This window comes from Melospiza georgiana, chromosome 6 (genome assembly GCF_028018845.1).
Source record: "Melospiza georgiana isolate bMelGeo1 chromosome 6, bMelGeo1.pri, whole genome shotgun sequence".
NCBI lineage: Eukaryota > Metazoa > Chordata > Aves > Passeriformes > Passerellidae > Melospiza > Melospiza georgiana.
In genome coordinates, this window is record NC_080435.1 from 33,972,418 (window position 1) to 33,989,609 (window position 17,192).

At 38.2% G+C, this 17,192-nt stretch overlaps 1 protein-coding gene across 5 annotated transcripts in view; it reads left to right on the forward strand.

Annotated features, from left to right (window-relative positions):
- The window catches only part of MEIS2 (Meis homeobox 2), a 172,683-nt gene that overhangs the window by 39,794 nt on the left and 115,697 nt on the right, over positions 1-17,192 (forward strand). For all 5 annotated transcript variants that reach the window (XM_058025497.1, XM_058025496.1, XM_058025495.1 and 2 more), the window contains exon 8: positions 12,555-12,700. In XM_058025497.1, the coding sequence (XP_057881480.1) occupies positions 12,555-12,700 (146 nt within the window). The remainder of the gene's footprint in view (positions 1-12,554; positions 12,701-17,192) is intronic.

A 17,192-nucleotide genomic window follows, 5' to 3' on the forward strand; every position in this document is an offset into this window, starting at 1 on the left:
TTTTGGCATTGAGTTCATCAGAGGTAGAAAGAGGAAATGACAAACCTCGATTTTCCCCTGGTCTCTCAGAACAAATTCTCACATATGCTGCATGAAGATAGAGACAGGATAATAATACTGTTCATACTTCAGGATTTTGGTCAGTCACAAATACAAAAAGCTGCCTGGTCTCTGTACTGAAATTACAGTGCTAAGACTTGCTTTTACTTCTAGTGACAAAAATGGAAATTCTGCTATTTAGCTGAAGGAGAAAAGAAATAAGATGTCCTTGTACATCTATTTTGATCACAAGTATTATGTGCAAGAACCTGCCTTCTAACAGAGTATTTCAGGATGTTCCCTTTATGATACGCATTTAGAAATGAAGAATTAGCAAAAAACAATAGGTATGCTCAGACATGAAAAATGTAATGCTCAAATGAGCACAGGAGTGTGGTGGCATGTTTGGATTTAAAAGTAGTAATATATAATATTCACTTATGTAAGAGCCACCACTAATATCACGTATTACTTTCAAAGCAGTTTTCATTGAAAGCTGTGTCCTTGCTTATCTGAGAAGTTAAAAATATTTTGCTTAAAATTTCCTGAAGGTAACTTTCTGAGCCAGTAACAGAAAAAGGGAATAGAATACCTTGTGTTAGATAATGCTATTAGCTATCTCAATTCTTATGTGCAGTATAAATCTCTGTTAAGTTTTAAAACCTGACGTAGTAAAACGCAGGTAAAAATATCTTAAGTATAAAATTGCAAGCAGGGGGTTAATGTCTTTGAGGCAAATCTTAATTGCTGAGATCCTGTTTAGTAGGATTTTGGTTTGTGGGGGGTTTTTTGTTTTGTTTTGGTTTTTTGGACTTTTTTTTTTTTAGTAATAATGCCCTTTCATTGGCATTATTTCACCAAGTTTTTAGGAAGAGGGGGAGTAGGAGAGAGAGATGGAGAGACTGTGTGAAGTTTCTTCTAATGCATAATGTATTTAAATACTGTATTTTCTGGATTGATGCCACTAACCAACTCAGAATTGATTCCTGTTTCCTCCTTACAGACTTGCAGTAAGGAGTCAGAGATGACCATGTCTACAGTCATTCCTAGCTGGTGTCAGAACATGACAATTCTGTTGTTCTGGGTCAGTGGTGAATAACTCACTCAAATGGTGCAAAGTCAGCCAGTTCTTAATTTTTTATCTCCTCAAGAGTGCATTCAGTGACTTTATCACTGAGAAGAATGACTCCCCTGCCTAGTGTGATCAAGATCTGGAAATTTGTTGCATCAGCACATTTAGCCTGGACTGCTACTTGATTGGTGGGGCTTATATTTAATCTTATGGCAGACAGGTCAGCTCGCTGGCTGGCTAGGTGAACCTAGGTCCAGAGAGAAGCTCCATTTTACCCATCTGAACCTGAAGGAAGGGAAGTCTCTTAACTTGCCAGGCTTTTCATTTGGGGTCCCTACATGTAGGCAACACTAACTCCTTTGAAGTAGAAAGTGGGGTGATGTAAGCTCTCTGGACCCCAACTTGTGAGGCTCTTCCCTAAAAAGAGCTCATGGACACAAATTAGTTCTAGGAAGACTTTGTAGACACTTTATATTTGTGTTTTATAATATTTTCTGTAAAAGTGAAAGACTTGAAATTACAGGTTATGAGCAAAAAGGCAATGCATCAGGTGTCAGAGTGAGTGTCTGTGCTTTTGAGTTTTGCGCTGTGAACTTTTTAAAAAATAGAATTACAACAACTTGGTACCCTGTGGTTTTGCTATTTTTATGCTTCCTCATTTTCTAAATCCACTTCATTGAAACTTTTGTCAAAAGCTTTTTCCCCTGTTTCTATGGAATTATGTGTATGTCAATACTTTCAATCACTTAAAGCGGCCCAAAGCATCTTATGGAACAGTTTGGCTGCAGAGAGAGGTGGCCATAGCCATTCCTTCTTTTTTGCTTGCTTTTTAATCATATTATCCTGATTAAAAAATCAGTAAAATTATACAATGGAAAAAAAAATTGCTTGTCTGCCTTTCTGATATCATAAAGATATCTGTCAGGGAATAACTATGAGCTTTAGCTCCCTTGTGCTTGCTCTTTTTGTCCATCTACTGAACTTCAAAGGAAAGAAACATTTCAGGCTTTCCAGTAACCACTTATAAGCAGCCAATATGTACAGCACGTGAGTTGTAGATGGTTTACAGTTTACGTTTATGAGGCTTCTTGGAGGAAAAGACTTCTGAAAAATGGTACCCACAAAAATAAAGACAGGCAGGTCCAAAGCACGCAGTTGTCATCTGGAGAATGATTCACGAGTGGGAGCAAGACTTGATTGAGTCCTTTGTTTTGGGCGCCAAGTAGCACATCACTTATAAAGAGTATTAGTTGTGTTTCCAAATACAGAACACCCTATATTTAAAGTACGGGCTTTAAATTAAACCTGCAAGAGCAGACTGTCAGTGTTCCCACGTAACCCTTCGCATTCTGGCGTTTTCCAGACTGCCAGCCAAATGAACACTTTAGGAGGAGGTGCATATATATGTCTGCAGCACCCAGCGGGTTAATCCACCCTACTGTGCATAGGTGTTGGAGCTCTTATGGTATGTAAGACTTGCCAAGTTTGGAGATGTTTTGTACTTTTAAATTTTTTTCTGAACTATGCATTCACAGCAAGCATCTCTTCTTATGCTGTTCAAGAGTTTGTGAATGCATATCAAGACAGTACTTTCATTTGTTTTATGTAAAACACACATTCGTGTACATTTTATCATCAGAAAAAGTTTTTTTGGTTCATTTTGAGACCTTTCTACTAAAACATCTTTTTTTTTTTTTAAAGCATTTAGCCATCCTCCATTTTTTGAAAATACATCTTAAAATAGATAAATGTGCATTTTGGACTTGTGGCCTAACAAGTGTCCTTTTCAGTAATTGGAGCTTTTAACTTAGTATCTCTCAGGAATAACTGTCTGTTACATTTCTAGTCCTTTTTTTTTTTAATGATGAAAAAATCTTTTCCATGTGTACCCATATGGAACATTTCAGCAAGTGCTTTCTTAATAACTAAACATCCCTGAAAAAAGATGTTTCTAAGTGGACAGTACTTGGACTCTTGCTGTACTAGTGGGCATCATTTTAGGGGCTGTCTCCTGGACAAGCAGATGTTGACAAACAGCATAGGGTCTAAGGGGAAGACATTAGACGTGCAAGACATTAAAATAAAATAAAAAGTAGTTTATAACTACTTTTAGCAACTCTAAGGAAAATTGAGATGCTATGATTGCTATTTTCCTTTTAAAAAAACCAGTCATTTTTGCTCTTAAAGAAACTACATTAATGATTTAATGAAGAATGGTGCAGGATGTTAGTCATCATCTACTTTTAAGTTCTCACATTCTGCTATATATAAACAACTGCAAAATAGTAAAGGTTAAATATTGATGAACTACAACTGAACTTAATTACTTCAACTGCAGGTAGAATTTTAATTGAACTTAGCTATTTTGCCCACATTTGATATTATTCTAATGATAAAAGTAACAGCATAACAAATTTTAAAAAGCTACTTAGAACAAAATATAGCTCTTTAATGTATAGCTTTATACAGTTGATTGAGAAAACGAAAAACATTATCCCAGAACTAAAAAAGGAAAATAGTCTCTTAAAGGAGATGTGCTTTCAACAAAAGAAAAATATTTTTTTTGTCTCCTGATTTCTTTAATGACTTGTTATTGTTGCCTCAGCTGTAGCCAGTCTGCAGCTGGTATTCTTAACGGAATTACTATGAGAATTCCAAAAATACTTATCTAAAAATATATTTTAAAAACATTTAAAAAGAATGCCACTAAAACTGCAGCACAAGGACACTTTGTATGGCAGTTTTTAGTAGGATGAAAAATTTAAACAGAATAACAGCTATTTACATTCACACTGCAAAGTACTTACTGAAGCATATAGAATTCTTAAACCTACTTTAATAATGCTTTCCTTCAGCCTGGATACCAAAAACTGGGAGTTTTGGTATCCAACTTACCAACTTGTACTGAGGTGGGGAGGGTGGGAATTGAAGTTAAAACCATGTAGAAAAAAGTCTATTGAACACTTTCCTGGTGAGGTACAATGTAAGTTTCACTTTTAAATAGAAGAATATCATAAATCAGCATAAACCACATGTTTTAATGAGTGTATCTCCTCTGGAATTGTGCAGTGCTTGCAATTCTCTGTGACCAAGACATGGATCTGGTCTTAGACTTCTTACTCAGGCAAAACTGCCACTGACATTAATGATAATTTTGCTTGAATAGAACAAAGTGCTTGATGGGAGTTGTGCCAGCATGAGGGGTGCGGGATTAGGATAAACGTGCAAAAAAGTACAACTTCAAGTGGCTGTACCTTTGACTTCTACAGCTAGCATTTCCTCCAACTACAAGGATCTTAATTATAACATTTTCTGGTTCAAAGTTTAACATTTAGCATTCTGGGAAAGACTTTCTGGACTTTAGTAACCTGATCAGCATGGTCTCCTTTTGGTCTCTGCCTCTTTCTGGTTCTTTGTTGCAGGGGAGATGATAGTATCTGGCACATTCCTCGGATGTCTTGAAGATAGCAGCCTTCTGTGTTTGGGGCTGAAAGATTGTGAACTCTGTGTTAGCAGAAATGCCACACAGGGGAGGTGAATAGAACATTAAAAAAGCTTTAGCTTTAGGTACTGCAGCGCAAGCAGAGTTGAATTTGAGAGCTGGGACTTAAGTGGACATTTGTCCCTGCTTTCTTCCTTAATAAAATCTGAGTGTTAACTGTGGGTAAGGGCATTTGAGAGATCACTAAAAATGAATCACTGAGTGCCCAGAAGAGCTTTATTATGATATACTACAGAGAACTTCAGAATATACCTAGTACTTTTTAAGTGGTTATCAGATACATGTAGGAGTTACTATTATGGAATTGAATTATTTTGTCCTTCGCTGCAGAAGCAAAATAATTTGCCAAATTAAAATGTCAAAATAAAACTCATCAAAAGCTGGATCTGTGTGGTCCTTTCTGGCCCTGTGCTCCCATCCAATTTTCTTTTGCCCCATGAAAAGCTATTGAGTAAAAAATCACAAGCACCAACCAGAAACGTTTGTTGTGTTTGTGTATGTGTAGTCCATTTTGAAAAAGCCTGATGCCATACTAAATCTGCGGGGAAAAAAATCTCAGTGCAGAAATCCTGACTGGACAAATTGGTTTTTAAAAAATTACCAAATTTTTAAAATCCCCAGACTGATATCAGGTTCCAGTACTGAGTTCTTGTAGGAAGAGGCAAGAGAGGTTGCTTAGTTCAGTTTGTTTGCCTCAGAAGCAATCAGATTGAAGGAATTATTCTGCTCCCGAAGTTCTGCATAAGTGTTGCCACTGCCCAGTTAACCAGTGTGAAAATACCATGGAAAATAAATTATTAAACTATACTGTTATTACTAACTTGCCAGTTCCAGAGAAACAAATGCAGCCACATTTACATATGTGTCCATCTGTCTGTTTTTACACTTTATGTCTTCAACCAGTGGGTGAAATTGTTTTAATCCAAGCTGCAGTCTATTTTTTTTTTTTATTTGTTTTTTTCCCCCTGCTGATATTTTTCTCTGTGTGTATGTTATTTGTAGATGGACATGCATATTCTTGACAGTAGCTAGTCCTTAATTGCCCCTTTAAGTAACCTAATCTATCTGGCCATGGTAGTTTTAACTGGAGTATGCAGCAGAGTTCTCCATGGATAATTTTCGTTAGTTAGCAGATTGTTACCATCTCAATGTTGCTGAAATCCCTAATCTCAGGTCAGCGTGAAGCTGCAGTGGTTACAATCCTGTTGCCTGATGCAGTGTGAATGGAAGTGCTTTCTGTCAGAAACATGTGGTCTCTTCAGTGGAGAGCCTGCGTAAATCCTGTGTAAATAGAGGGAGGCTAACAAAGGATGAGCCCCTGCAGCTCAGAGCATTTGGAGCCATTTGGAGGCTGAATTTGCTAAATGCTGCTTATACCGCCTGAAAAGTTGAAGAGAAAGGAGCATAAAATCCCTTCTTTTTTCTCTTTCTGCTCCTACCCTGGGGGGAGGGTGTTAAGGGCCAGGGAAGCCTGAGGTAAGCCTATGAAGACTGTTTTTTCAGTGCTCTTTTGAGTGTGAAAAAGGTGGCATGGGTCACTGTCCCCTCTTTAATGTCGGAAAACCCACACAGTTAGTAAATGTTGCATGTAAACTAAAGCATTTCATCCCTTCTCCTGCACTCCACGGCAGTGGGCCATGAACTAGTCACTTGAAAATCGCAGAAAAATTTCACTTCAACATGTCTGGACAGTTTAGCACAGCAGGAACGTAAGAGAGATCAGTAATTAGCAGGTTGCTTTACTGTTGTTCCCCTTGTCTGCACTGGAACACTTTTTTCACCTGATGAGAAAAAATGTTGGATTGCAATGAACGAACCATGAACCTCCTGGCTGTATAAAGGAGCTCAACATTTAAACTGGGGTTTATTAATTTTCTCTTATATAAGCTACAAAAATACATTTTTGACGTTTGACAGAATTTCTAAGGTTTCTCAATTCGCTTTACAAATAAACATGAAATCTAAAGACAGACAATTAAGGACACAAAAAGGCCAGTCTTTTTCTTATTTTTGGACAGAAAAATAGTAAAAGGGGAAATGTGAAACTTAAAAGTTCTGCAAATAATTTTGAAAGACTTAGATCACTGATTTTATAGCATGCATGGCTATAATAAGAGCTGAAATGTCATTCACATGTACATCATTCCTACTTTGAATAAATAATAAAACATTTGTGAATTTCTTTTTGCAAATAAGATATGTTAGTGACTCTAGACAGGTGCCTATCCAGAAACAGAAAATAAACAATTTTCATTCTGTCTCTTGTAAATACACTTTATATACAAGATACTGTGCAAGTCCTTAAGCCTTTAACACATATTGCCAGATGGCAATAGGGAATTGCTCCTGAATGACAAACTATGCTAAGTTGTAATTAGATTACATAGAATAGCTTTGTATGTGGGGTCTGATAGCATCTTAAGTTTTCTTCCTATTTGAATTTGCAATAATTATTAATTCATACATGTCCCCTTTACATTATCAGCCCAGTGGAATTGCTGGGTTTTATTCTGGAAATGAAAAGAAGAGCTTGAGACGAGGCCAGGTCTTTGTGACCTTCTAGAAGGGCAACAGGACAATGTCTTCTGTAGAAAGAGAGATGGTAGTGGTATATGTCTGAAATTTTCTCCTGTTCTCTCTAGTGCACCAGTGTCCAACCTTTCTTTCTGTCCAAGATGCTCTCTGAAACATGGAACGGGGAACCATGAAGCATATGTTTGGTGTCTCAGAGACACCAGGGCAGAGAATGCAGTGGTCTGATTACAGCAGCTCACCTGAGGACACTCCACTCCAGGAAGAAGTGACCATGCAGGTCAGCGCAGGCTCAGTGTGCCTGTAAGGCCCCTGAACAGCTTCTGATGGCTCCTTTCCTCCTGGAGTGAAGTAATTTAGCAAAACCAGCACAGCTACTGGCAGAGCAGTGCCAATGATGGCCCAGCTCTAAGCTGGGTTGCCCACCTGAACTGTTCGTGATTTTCAAAGTCCCATACTTGCCAGTCATGACCTATCTTAGTTTCCCTGGGCAAGAAATGCAGGCGATAAGTATGGCTCCTGTGGTGTGAGGAAACTTAACTTCCTGGAACAGGGATCATTAAGAGGAAGAGAAAGAAAGAAACAATCCACAGCCAGGACCTGATTCAAAGCTCTGTGATCTACTGGAGCTGTAAGGCTAAAAGCCTGATAATTTTAACAGGATGGAATGAAGATAAGGATTCTCCTGAAGGGTCTTTGATTCTGGAGCTGACCTCTCTCTGTTAGTCTTCCTTTAAGTGCATACTATCTTATCTTCAAAAACAACTTCAAACAGTTCTCTCCAGCTTTTTGGCAGTGATAATTAACCAGATTTTAAAGATTTTTCTCTGGTGGTGATATGGATTGTATTACTAAGCTGAATGTCCTTATTAATAATGGTTTGCATAATTTATGTGTCTAGATGGACACATTAGAAGTACAAACAAATAATTGCAAGTTGTGAATATAGGCTGCATGCAGATTTTCTTCTTTGTTTTGCATTTATATCTACATATTCCACTCCATCAAAATATGAGTCTGGAATATTAGAGTAGTTCACTTAAGATCAGCATAGTGCACTGCAGCTTTCCTTTAAAGAATCCTTTAACTTGCTTTTCGTATTGCATCCACTATTTTTAGAAAAATGGCAAAGTGTCTTGTCTTCTCCCGAGTTTAGATACTCCTGCTGTTCTCTATTTGCTTTAGTGTGACAAACCTTAAAGCTGTAAGGGACCTCTGATGATGAAGAAGCTCAAACACTGAGTTCTGAAATGTACTTTTCCAGAAATCACTTTTTTAACTGCTCTACTTGCTGTGATGGTAATAGAAACTATTTCTAGAATTTGAATCTGGACTGTTACCAGGCTTCTGTGCTTTGGCCTGACTGGGTCATCCTTTTCAGTTATCATTTTGATAGATTGTGAATTTGTTATTCATCCTGTTCACAAGTGGTAAAAGGACAAGATGGGCAGCTTCTAAACTTGCTTCATCTGTTGCTGGGTTTTTATTCTGTGAAGAACACAAAGGCTAGGGTTGAGATAATACTGATAGTGTTGGAGACTAACAAAGAAAAATTCATTGATACAATAAGGTTGGGCAGGCTTTATATAGGACTGGTCTCTGTTTCTCAAAGAGTCCTTGGCTATGTCAACACTGGGCTTTGCAAGCTTATCTGTCCAAGGAAATCAGCTTGCAGCAAACTAGAGTTATGGTGCAATGGAAACCCTGCTATGACTGCTTATTTGATTATTTTTAAAGAAGAGGTAATATCCTTTGCTTTCAGTGCAAAGGAATTCAGCTTGTGGAAGGAAACCCTCAGCACATACTGATAGTGCCTGAGCACAGAGCCAGTGTGGAAGCCCCAACTTCCCACAGTGTAAAGCAGACTTGTGTCTTCAGCATCCTCAGCAAACTCTTCCCCTAGAGGAGAAGGTCTTTAAGGAATCCCAGGTGGGTCCCTTTGCAAGGTTTCTTGTAAACTCTTTCCATCTTTTATAGGGGTTATTGAGACACAGCATTGCTATGATCTTAAACTAGCTGGGTAAAAAGCCTAATTCTCTGCTGGCTCGAATCAGGCCTAGTCATTGACACCTCCACAAAGAGAGTGCCACTTAAGAATTCTCCACCTTCCTGCAACACCGATAGGGTTTTGCAATCATGCGTACTCTTTGTACAAGGATAAATGAGTGAACAGTATGGGAAGCAAGAGAAAATCACCCTTAATTTTTTTGGTTCTGTGTGAAAGAGAGAGACAGTGGACCAAAATCCAAACCTTAATTTCTTCTCTAGAAAATTGGGATAACTATGCTTGTATAATTGCCATGTCCATAGAACTGGATTTTACTCTACTCTTCTTACAAATTACATCTAAACCAGGATATGAGTGGTTCATATAAGCAGAATCTCTTGTAATGATGATTTAAATTATTTAAATTTTGATTCCTTCATACAGTAGTGAAAAATATAGTTAATCCAGTCTGTCATAAAGTGACTATCATATCTGTTCATTTTATTTTGCTTTTGATATTTTACTTGTCTCCATTTAAAGCAACTGACATTTATTTGGAAAAAGAAAGCTAGGACCAGAAGTAAATAATTTCATCTTGGAAAAGACTGTTATGGCCTTTTTCTATGATTTCTTCTCACTAGAAGCTGCATACAATAAATGGAGTGGTTGTAGTCCTGTTAAAGATATGACATTACAGATTAACAGGGCGGTCGTACACCAGTAGGAACAAATCTTGCTGCATTTTTCTTTTGGTATCATTCAGAGTTAAAATATTTGAATTTTCTTTTGTGAGGTTGTGGAACAGATTAGGGAAGCACCGACTCTTATGATTTCAACTGCTGATTAGGATGGGAAGGCAATGAGAGCTTTAGCTGAACTTTTCTTTCTTGGGCTGCTATTAGCTTTTTCAAACCAGGGTATTAACAACCTCATCAAAAAGTCAAACAGTGATACAGCGTGTGGGAGACTCCTGCTGAGGATGCTCACAAATAGGAGAGTATATGCAGACAGACAGGAATTTGTCCATAGAGAGAGTGAACTGGTGTTTCTGTGGTTTGAAAGGATGATGCAGAGCAGAAGTTTTACAGTTCCACACATCCTGTGCATACACACATTACTTTTACATAAAGAGACAAAGATATCTTTATCCGCACGACAGATAGACAAACAGACTGACTGACTTCAAACTTGCACTTTCAGTAGAGATTTTTCCCCCCATCTCCGGGTACTGCTTTTCAAAATTGCCTGAGGCTACAGTACAGCACCTCAGATCCCCAAGGCCCATTGCCTGGCTCCTAATAGCCGCTCTCCATCTGTGTCACATGAACAGCTGATGAGATAGCTCCAGTGTCTGTATTTTGGAGAGCATATCCACCCAGGTTAAAATGCTGGGGTTGCCAAGGAGCAGTCAGAAGCCATTAGTGTTTGTGAGAATTTGCCTTGCAGCAGTTCCTTGGCATAGTGGAAAGTGTGTGTGCATGTGTGTGTGTGCGCGCACACGTGTCTGTGAGAGAGGGGTAGGGTGGAATACATGGGGGGGAAGAAGGCAGCAGAAAGGAGTGCTTTCTAAATAACTGATATATTGCGAAAGCAAACAGTTAGTTGCAGTGTTCAGAGCTTCCATAATCTCTTCAACTACCTTACTGTGGTTTGACTCTCCTTTCTCTATCGTTAATAGAAGAGAAAAAAAAAAGGCACGAGAAACACAGCAGCGACTTCAGGGTCTTGCTCTGGTGTTTGGGCAGATGGAAAGGAGCTGCTCTGCCTTGGGGCAGGGTGGTTGTAATGAAGTGGCCTGTCAGTCTGTAAATAGTGAGGGTCATCTCTTCCATGTGATGGAGGGTATCACATTGCAGTGAAAATGGAAATGTCAATAAAATTAATCTGCCAGCTCTTTGCTGTGGCTTTTTCTGTCTCTCCAGTCCAAAAGGGTCGGTTTTTCAGAGGGGACGCAGTACAAGAAGGGTGATCTGGCATGGGAGGGAAGATGGAGCTGAAATGCAAGTTTTGAAGCAAATGGACTGTATGTAGCAGCAATGTATTTCGTTTAGTAGCACTACAGATCTAGACGAGGCTATAGGAATTAGCTCATGAATCTATAGCATTCCTCAGGAAGCTATGGAGCGTCTAGCTCAGGCTACATTGAGCACAGAGTTTATTGTTTTAGGCTTTCTTGGACAAGGTTTTTACTTAGCATGGGATTTATGGCATTTACTGCTAATGAATGTCTATTCTTAAATTACAAAAACCACCGTCTCAGCACAATTCCCAGATGTCCTTCCAGGACCTCGGCTTCTTAAACACCAGCAGGGAGCATAAACTCTCCACTTCTCTGTTTTCCTCTTTCGTGTGGCTCCGGGCTAATGATGTGTAAGGAAAACACAGCAATCTATAAAGTCTCAGTGCTGTCCCAGTATTCTTCATTTATTTTGCATTTGATTATGCCACAAGTCGGATCTTGTTTCTTTCCTTTTTTTAAAGTTATTAGTTCAAATATTAATGTAGGAATATGGCATATATTGCTGCTCTTGATTGATGCCTTCCCAAAAACAGGAAGACGTGCTCGTATGAATTTTAAGAAAGTAGGGGTCCTGCAATGCCTTGCCAGAAGAGTTTTTCAGATACATAATTTAGATGCCCTCCAGGCAGGCTTTCAAGGCATTTTTGCTGGAGGGCAAGAAAAAATAACTATGACTGTTAAAAGTAAATGATTTTTGCTAATGCACAATTAATGCCAGGGAAAAGCACAGAAGAGAAGGATGTTGATGGAAAGTTCTGATTAAGTGAGAGCTCTACCTTGATGTGCATCTTTTTATTTTAATGATAATAACCACTGATGCAGAGATGTAGAAGTTTTCATGTCATGCAAATGCTGTGTGCAGGGTCAGACTAGGTGTACGTGTTTGTGAGTGCATGTGTATGTGTGCTGGGAGGTGATGGTGGCTGGGAGGGGCTCATCTGACAGTCTGTTATGTGCACTGAACAGTGACATGGTTACTGCCACCTCTGCAGAGGGCCTCGAATATATAGACTACAGAACATTTAACTTGATTACTTATACGTACATATTCAGAATGGTTGTAGGGATGCATTTACAGTAAATGGGTTTTCTTGTGGCAGGTTTTCCCACATTGAATCCCATAATTGAAAAAGAGCTACTGCACTATGTCAAGCACACAATTATAATTGAATTAATGATATATGCATGTGTGAAACACAAAATTAGTATTTGGAGAGACACGGTTTTCTAATTTTTACATATTTGCATCGGCATTCTTATCTAATGAGAAACAGTATGTGCCTGATCTAACAAATAAAAACCTCCCAAACTGTGGTAGTGTCTTGGCAATTAATGGTATTTTTTGGCTTCTGTATTTGGTTCATTAAACATCTCCTCCTTCCTGTTTTTCTCTTTGTTGTAGGTGATGGTTTAGACAACAGTGTAGCCTCACCTGGTACAGGAGACGATGATGACCCAGACAAGGACAAAAAGCGTCAGAAGAAAAGAGGCATTTTCCCCAAAGTAGCAACAAATATCATGAGAGCGTGGCTTTTCCAGCATCTCACAGTAAGTGGTGACCAAAACCAAAATAAATTTCTGTTCATGTGCCTAATGAGGTTTATTCATCGCTATTAGAAATCAATTATCCCCATAATTTTTTGCCCATTATTAGGTCTCAGGATTTGTTGCTTTTATTTTTATTAGATTTTTTTCCTTAGGTCTTGGAATCATGACAAATCTGAAAGAAATCTATCTATCTAACTATCTATCTATCTGTCTATCTAATTTCTATAGATGTACATATATACACATCCTATAGAAAGAAAAAGAGAGAGAGTACAGCGCCTTAGCACGGAACACCATCTATATACGAAGTAACCATTTTTGGCTTTGAACTATTCAAAATCTTCCTACAGACAGCAAAAGGGGGATTCTTACTTTAACGTATATAAAGCTCTGACTTATGAATTCTTTATTGCTGGCCTCTGTTTACACAAACTTTGTATGTATGTGGTGAAAGAGAGAGCCCTGCTCTGTGTGCATGTGCTGACATACACTGTGGATGTTAGAGAAGTCAAAGCAGCGGCTTGCAACCTTGCCATTGTTACTTTTTTGTGAGGAAATAAAGAAGGTTTACAGATTCCCTGATTTTTCAGTTGTGTAACAGAGAGAATAAGCACATCTTTTGCTTCTCTTCAAGGCCATAAATATTAAAACCTAGCCATATTCACATTTGGGGGGAGAGAGATTAAATATGAGAAATAGCAGTGCTTTCCTTGGGCTTTTATTTGTCTGCTTGCTGTTGGTATTGTGTTGGTGTTCTGTTGACTATTATAGCTTCATTTAGGCATCAAAACACAATTCCACAGAAAACCTAGTAAGCCTAGTTTACTTCGTGTGGGAAATGATGGAAACTGGTAAAATTATCAATTTTCTTCTTTCTTGCACTTTGAAATTGTTTCTTACTGATAAGGCTTGAAATGCTAACTGTTATTAACTGCCTCTTCTTCTACCGAAGTTTTATAAATTTCCATGGTTTTATAAATTTCCTGCTGTTGGTTGCAGTGTAATGATTCTGGACCCGATTTATTTATGATAGAGACTATCGAACTGCTCTGCCAGCAGCACAGCTATAGGGGGGAGAGATAGATTCACATTTCTAAACCATCATTTTGATGTAAGGACATTAGTAGCAAACTAAGGTGCATTGATCTGGCCTGTGGGGTCAGGATTAGCTGGAATAGCCAGTGTCTCTGCTGGAGTAGTGGTTATTCCTGCCTCTCAGCTATGGCCATTTCAAAGGTCAGGTGCCCTGTACCCACTTGGCTCAGAGGAATTAGACAGAACATGAGTCTCTGGGCTGATTACTTAACCAAAGACAAAATAATGAGTCCTAAGCAAATACTGACTAATTGAAAGGGCTGTAAATCCATTACATATTGGTCAGGGATAATCAGGAGTATTTAATCACTTTTATCTATTCAGGAGCACTGAAGCTGCAACAGCAAAGCCCTGAACCTTGCCATGTGCTTATTATTCTCATCATTATCAAAATTACTTCACAGCTGTTCTTTGCTACATCACCTCAGCTGGAGATTTACTAACCTGTAAAATGTTTTTAATTTGGGAGTCGAGTGAGTGCGAGTGGAGCGTTTTTCGTTTAGCTGTAGGGTATCTTTACACAAGTAGTACAGACAGACAGCAAAAAGCAGGGCCACAAATAAACAAGTTTGATTTGTAGACACCTCCATGTTAACTGCATTTCCTCCTATGAAATTTGTGATATCAATTTTTTTTCCTTCCTGCCTTTCTTTCTTATGTGCTCCTTGAAAGCATTTGACACTTGCTTATTAAACAGTCAACTGCCTCTTGCTTCTCTTGAGGAAAGTCCTTCTGGCTTTTTGAAATCCCTTTTCCTTTTTTCTATCCTCTCTCTCCTGACCCTCTTCATCCTGCATGAATTAAGGAAATTTGCCGTCACTGGTGAGGATGGCCTCACAAAAATCAGATTAAATGAACACAAAAAAGCCCCAAACCTTTTACCGTCCAGGCTTTAATGAGTTTGCAGGTGTTGAAAGATTTACTGCGCTGTAATTCTCAGACCTGCAAACTGATAATGGAGACCCCTGACCAGTGCAATGTAAATTCAGAAAGATTCTTGCCATAAACACATGCAGGGAAGGAAGAAAACTCCTTTCTTTTAAAGATCTCACACTTTTTCTCAAATTAGCTTGTCCATTCAAAATGTTACTCTGGCTGAGCCAGAACAGGGGAATATGTGATGTACAATTTTATTGTTTCAAGTAAATGTCTTTACAATGACAGTCCATGATTCAATGTACATTCCTTCATTACTACTCTAACCTTATTTCAAATTGGTTTGTTCCTCTTTTGTGCTGTATGACCTGTTCTTGTATTACAATAATCCCCTGATGTACCCTTTTTTCTTTCTCTCTCTCTCTCTCTCTTTTTTTTTTTTTTTTTTTAAGAAACTAATTGAATTATCTCATTATTTTAATTTGTTAAGCAAATGTATTTTATGTCTCAGGATGTGTTCTTAAAGAAGGAGCTGCTTAGGCTTTGCCCTCTGAATGGGCCATTGGTACATTTTGACATTCATGCATTCATTAAGGAGAGGAACATAAAAGAGCTCTGGTTGTATTTTTTTTTTCAAACACCCAACCAGCATGGAGCAACTTTTCCATAAGCCACAGGGGTCTCTCTACATATGTTCTCAACTGCAAGCCATTGTCACCTATTCTGAATACCTCAAAAGGACAAATAAAAAACTAAAGGCCAACTGTAGCAATTGTTAGCTGTTAGTCTCAATATGACAAAAATCATTAACCTCTGATTTCCCTGGAAGGAGAGGCAGTGGCAGTCCATCTCTTCTGGCATGGATTAAATGTAGAAGCCCTTTAGACTGTCAAATTCCAAGAGAGTAACTCAGATCTGACCAATTATATTTACTTATGATTTTAAATAAAATGCTATTTTTTTTCCTGTATTCAATCAGTTTGCAAACTCCTAAGGCAGCCAATTTTAAAAATTGAATGGCCTAAGTGGCTTTTTTGAAGAGACAGGCACTTGAACTCTGATGTAGAATGAATGTGTCTGACAGGCTGTGTCTTTCAAAACAATTTCTAACCCCTATCACAGCTTCCATTTTGTAGTAACTTTAATTATATTTGAAATAGGATACACATGCATGTTTTTATTGTTGGAAGTCAAATGCAAAGAGTAAGAGCTTCTGTCATGTTCTCGTTCACTTACTGAGCTCTGTCTTACATGTGGAATTACAACACTGCCGGAAGATAAAAGATCTGAGGATGAATTGGTTGGAAATGTGTATGCTTTTTCTGGATAATATCCAGTGTTTAAGAAAGTAGAGGAAATCCTAGTCTGGTAGTATAATCTTTTCAATAGTACATAAAGATTACGACATCAGAAAGGTAAACCTGACATTACGACTGTTTTTAGTCGAGTTCAAAGGTGGTTAAAGAAAAGAAACAGCAAGAAATCTGACCCAAGCTGAGAGTTTATTCATAGCTTTGGAAGACTCCTTTTCCTCTATGCTAAGGAGTTCTTAGTACACTCAATTAGCCTCTCAGACATCACTGCTTTCCTCCCTCAAGTGCTCCCCTATTTGCCCTGCAAAGAACATATTTGATCACAAAGTGAAAACAGGAAGTGCTCAAATGTATAGATACATTCAGCTTACACCAGTGCTGAAATTAGGATTTCTTACCAGCAACTATAGAGCTGGTCCCCCTCCTCCCATGCCCTTTTGAAGGATGGAGGACCTTTAAAATATATATACATAATCAGAAGAGAGGAAAGTTATAAAGGAAGTAATTATACCACTCTATGGTCTTGTACCTCTGGTAGTTCATCCATTTCTGCAGCAGTGTGCCAAAGACTACATTTTTGCTACATTCAACATTTTTTCACCTTTTTTAACCGAGCTGGTAGAACAGACTCTCAGTTATGCTTTGACACTTACCTGGAGGGATGCCCTTTGTAAAAATTCTATTTTGGTTAGTTTTTTTGTTATAGTCTTTAAGAAGACGTGTATATAATAGTACCACATTTACCGATGGTAGCTTGCAAACTAAAGCTTTCTTAATGAAAATGCCTAATTCCCATCTGATGGTATTTAGGATGTCTCCCCTAAAGCCAGAGGAGCTGAGCTATTTTTTCTGCTTTTTTTTGCTAGCTGAAGTTCTGTTTTCTAACTTTGAACAATGTCATTTTAGCCTGATTTCCACAATCTTCTGGCTGAAGATCTTGCTCTTTACACAGTTTACTGTAGAATATATCTTGGTTTTATCTGTTTCATTGTCAGGCTAGAGTAAGTTCTCCTGGAAGGTGATAAAATGAACCAGCCACAGCTTTTGTACTTACCTGAATTGATTTTCTTAACTTGTTGCATTCAGGTGTCCAGATTGGATAATATGAATAGTCTCACTGAAACAGATTTTTTTTTCTGTATTTATGTGGGTGTATCTGAGAATAAAATGTGTATATATCATATTTTGATGAATGGCTTATCAAGCCT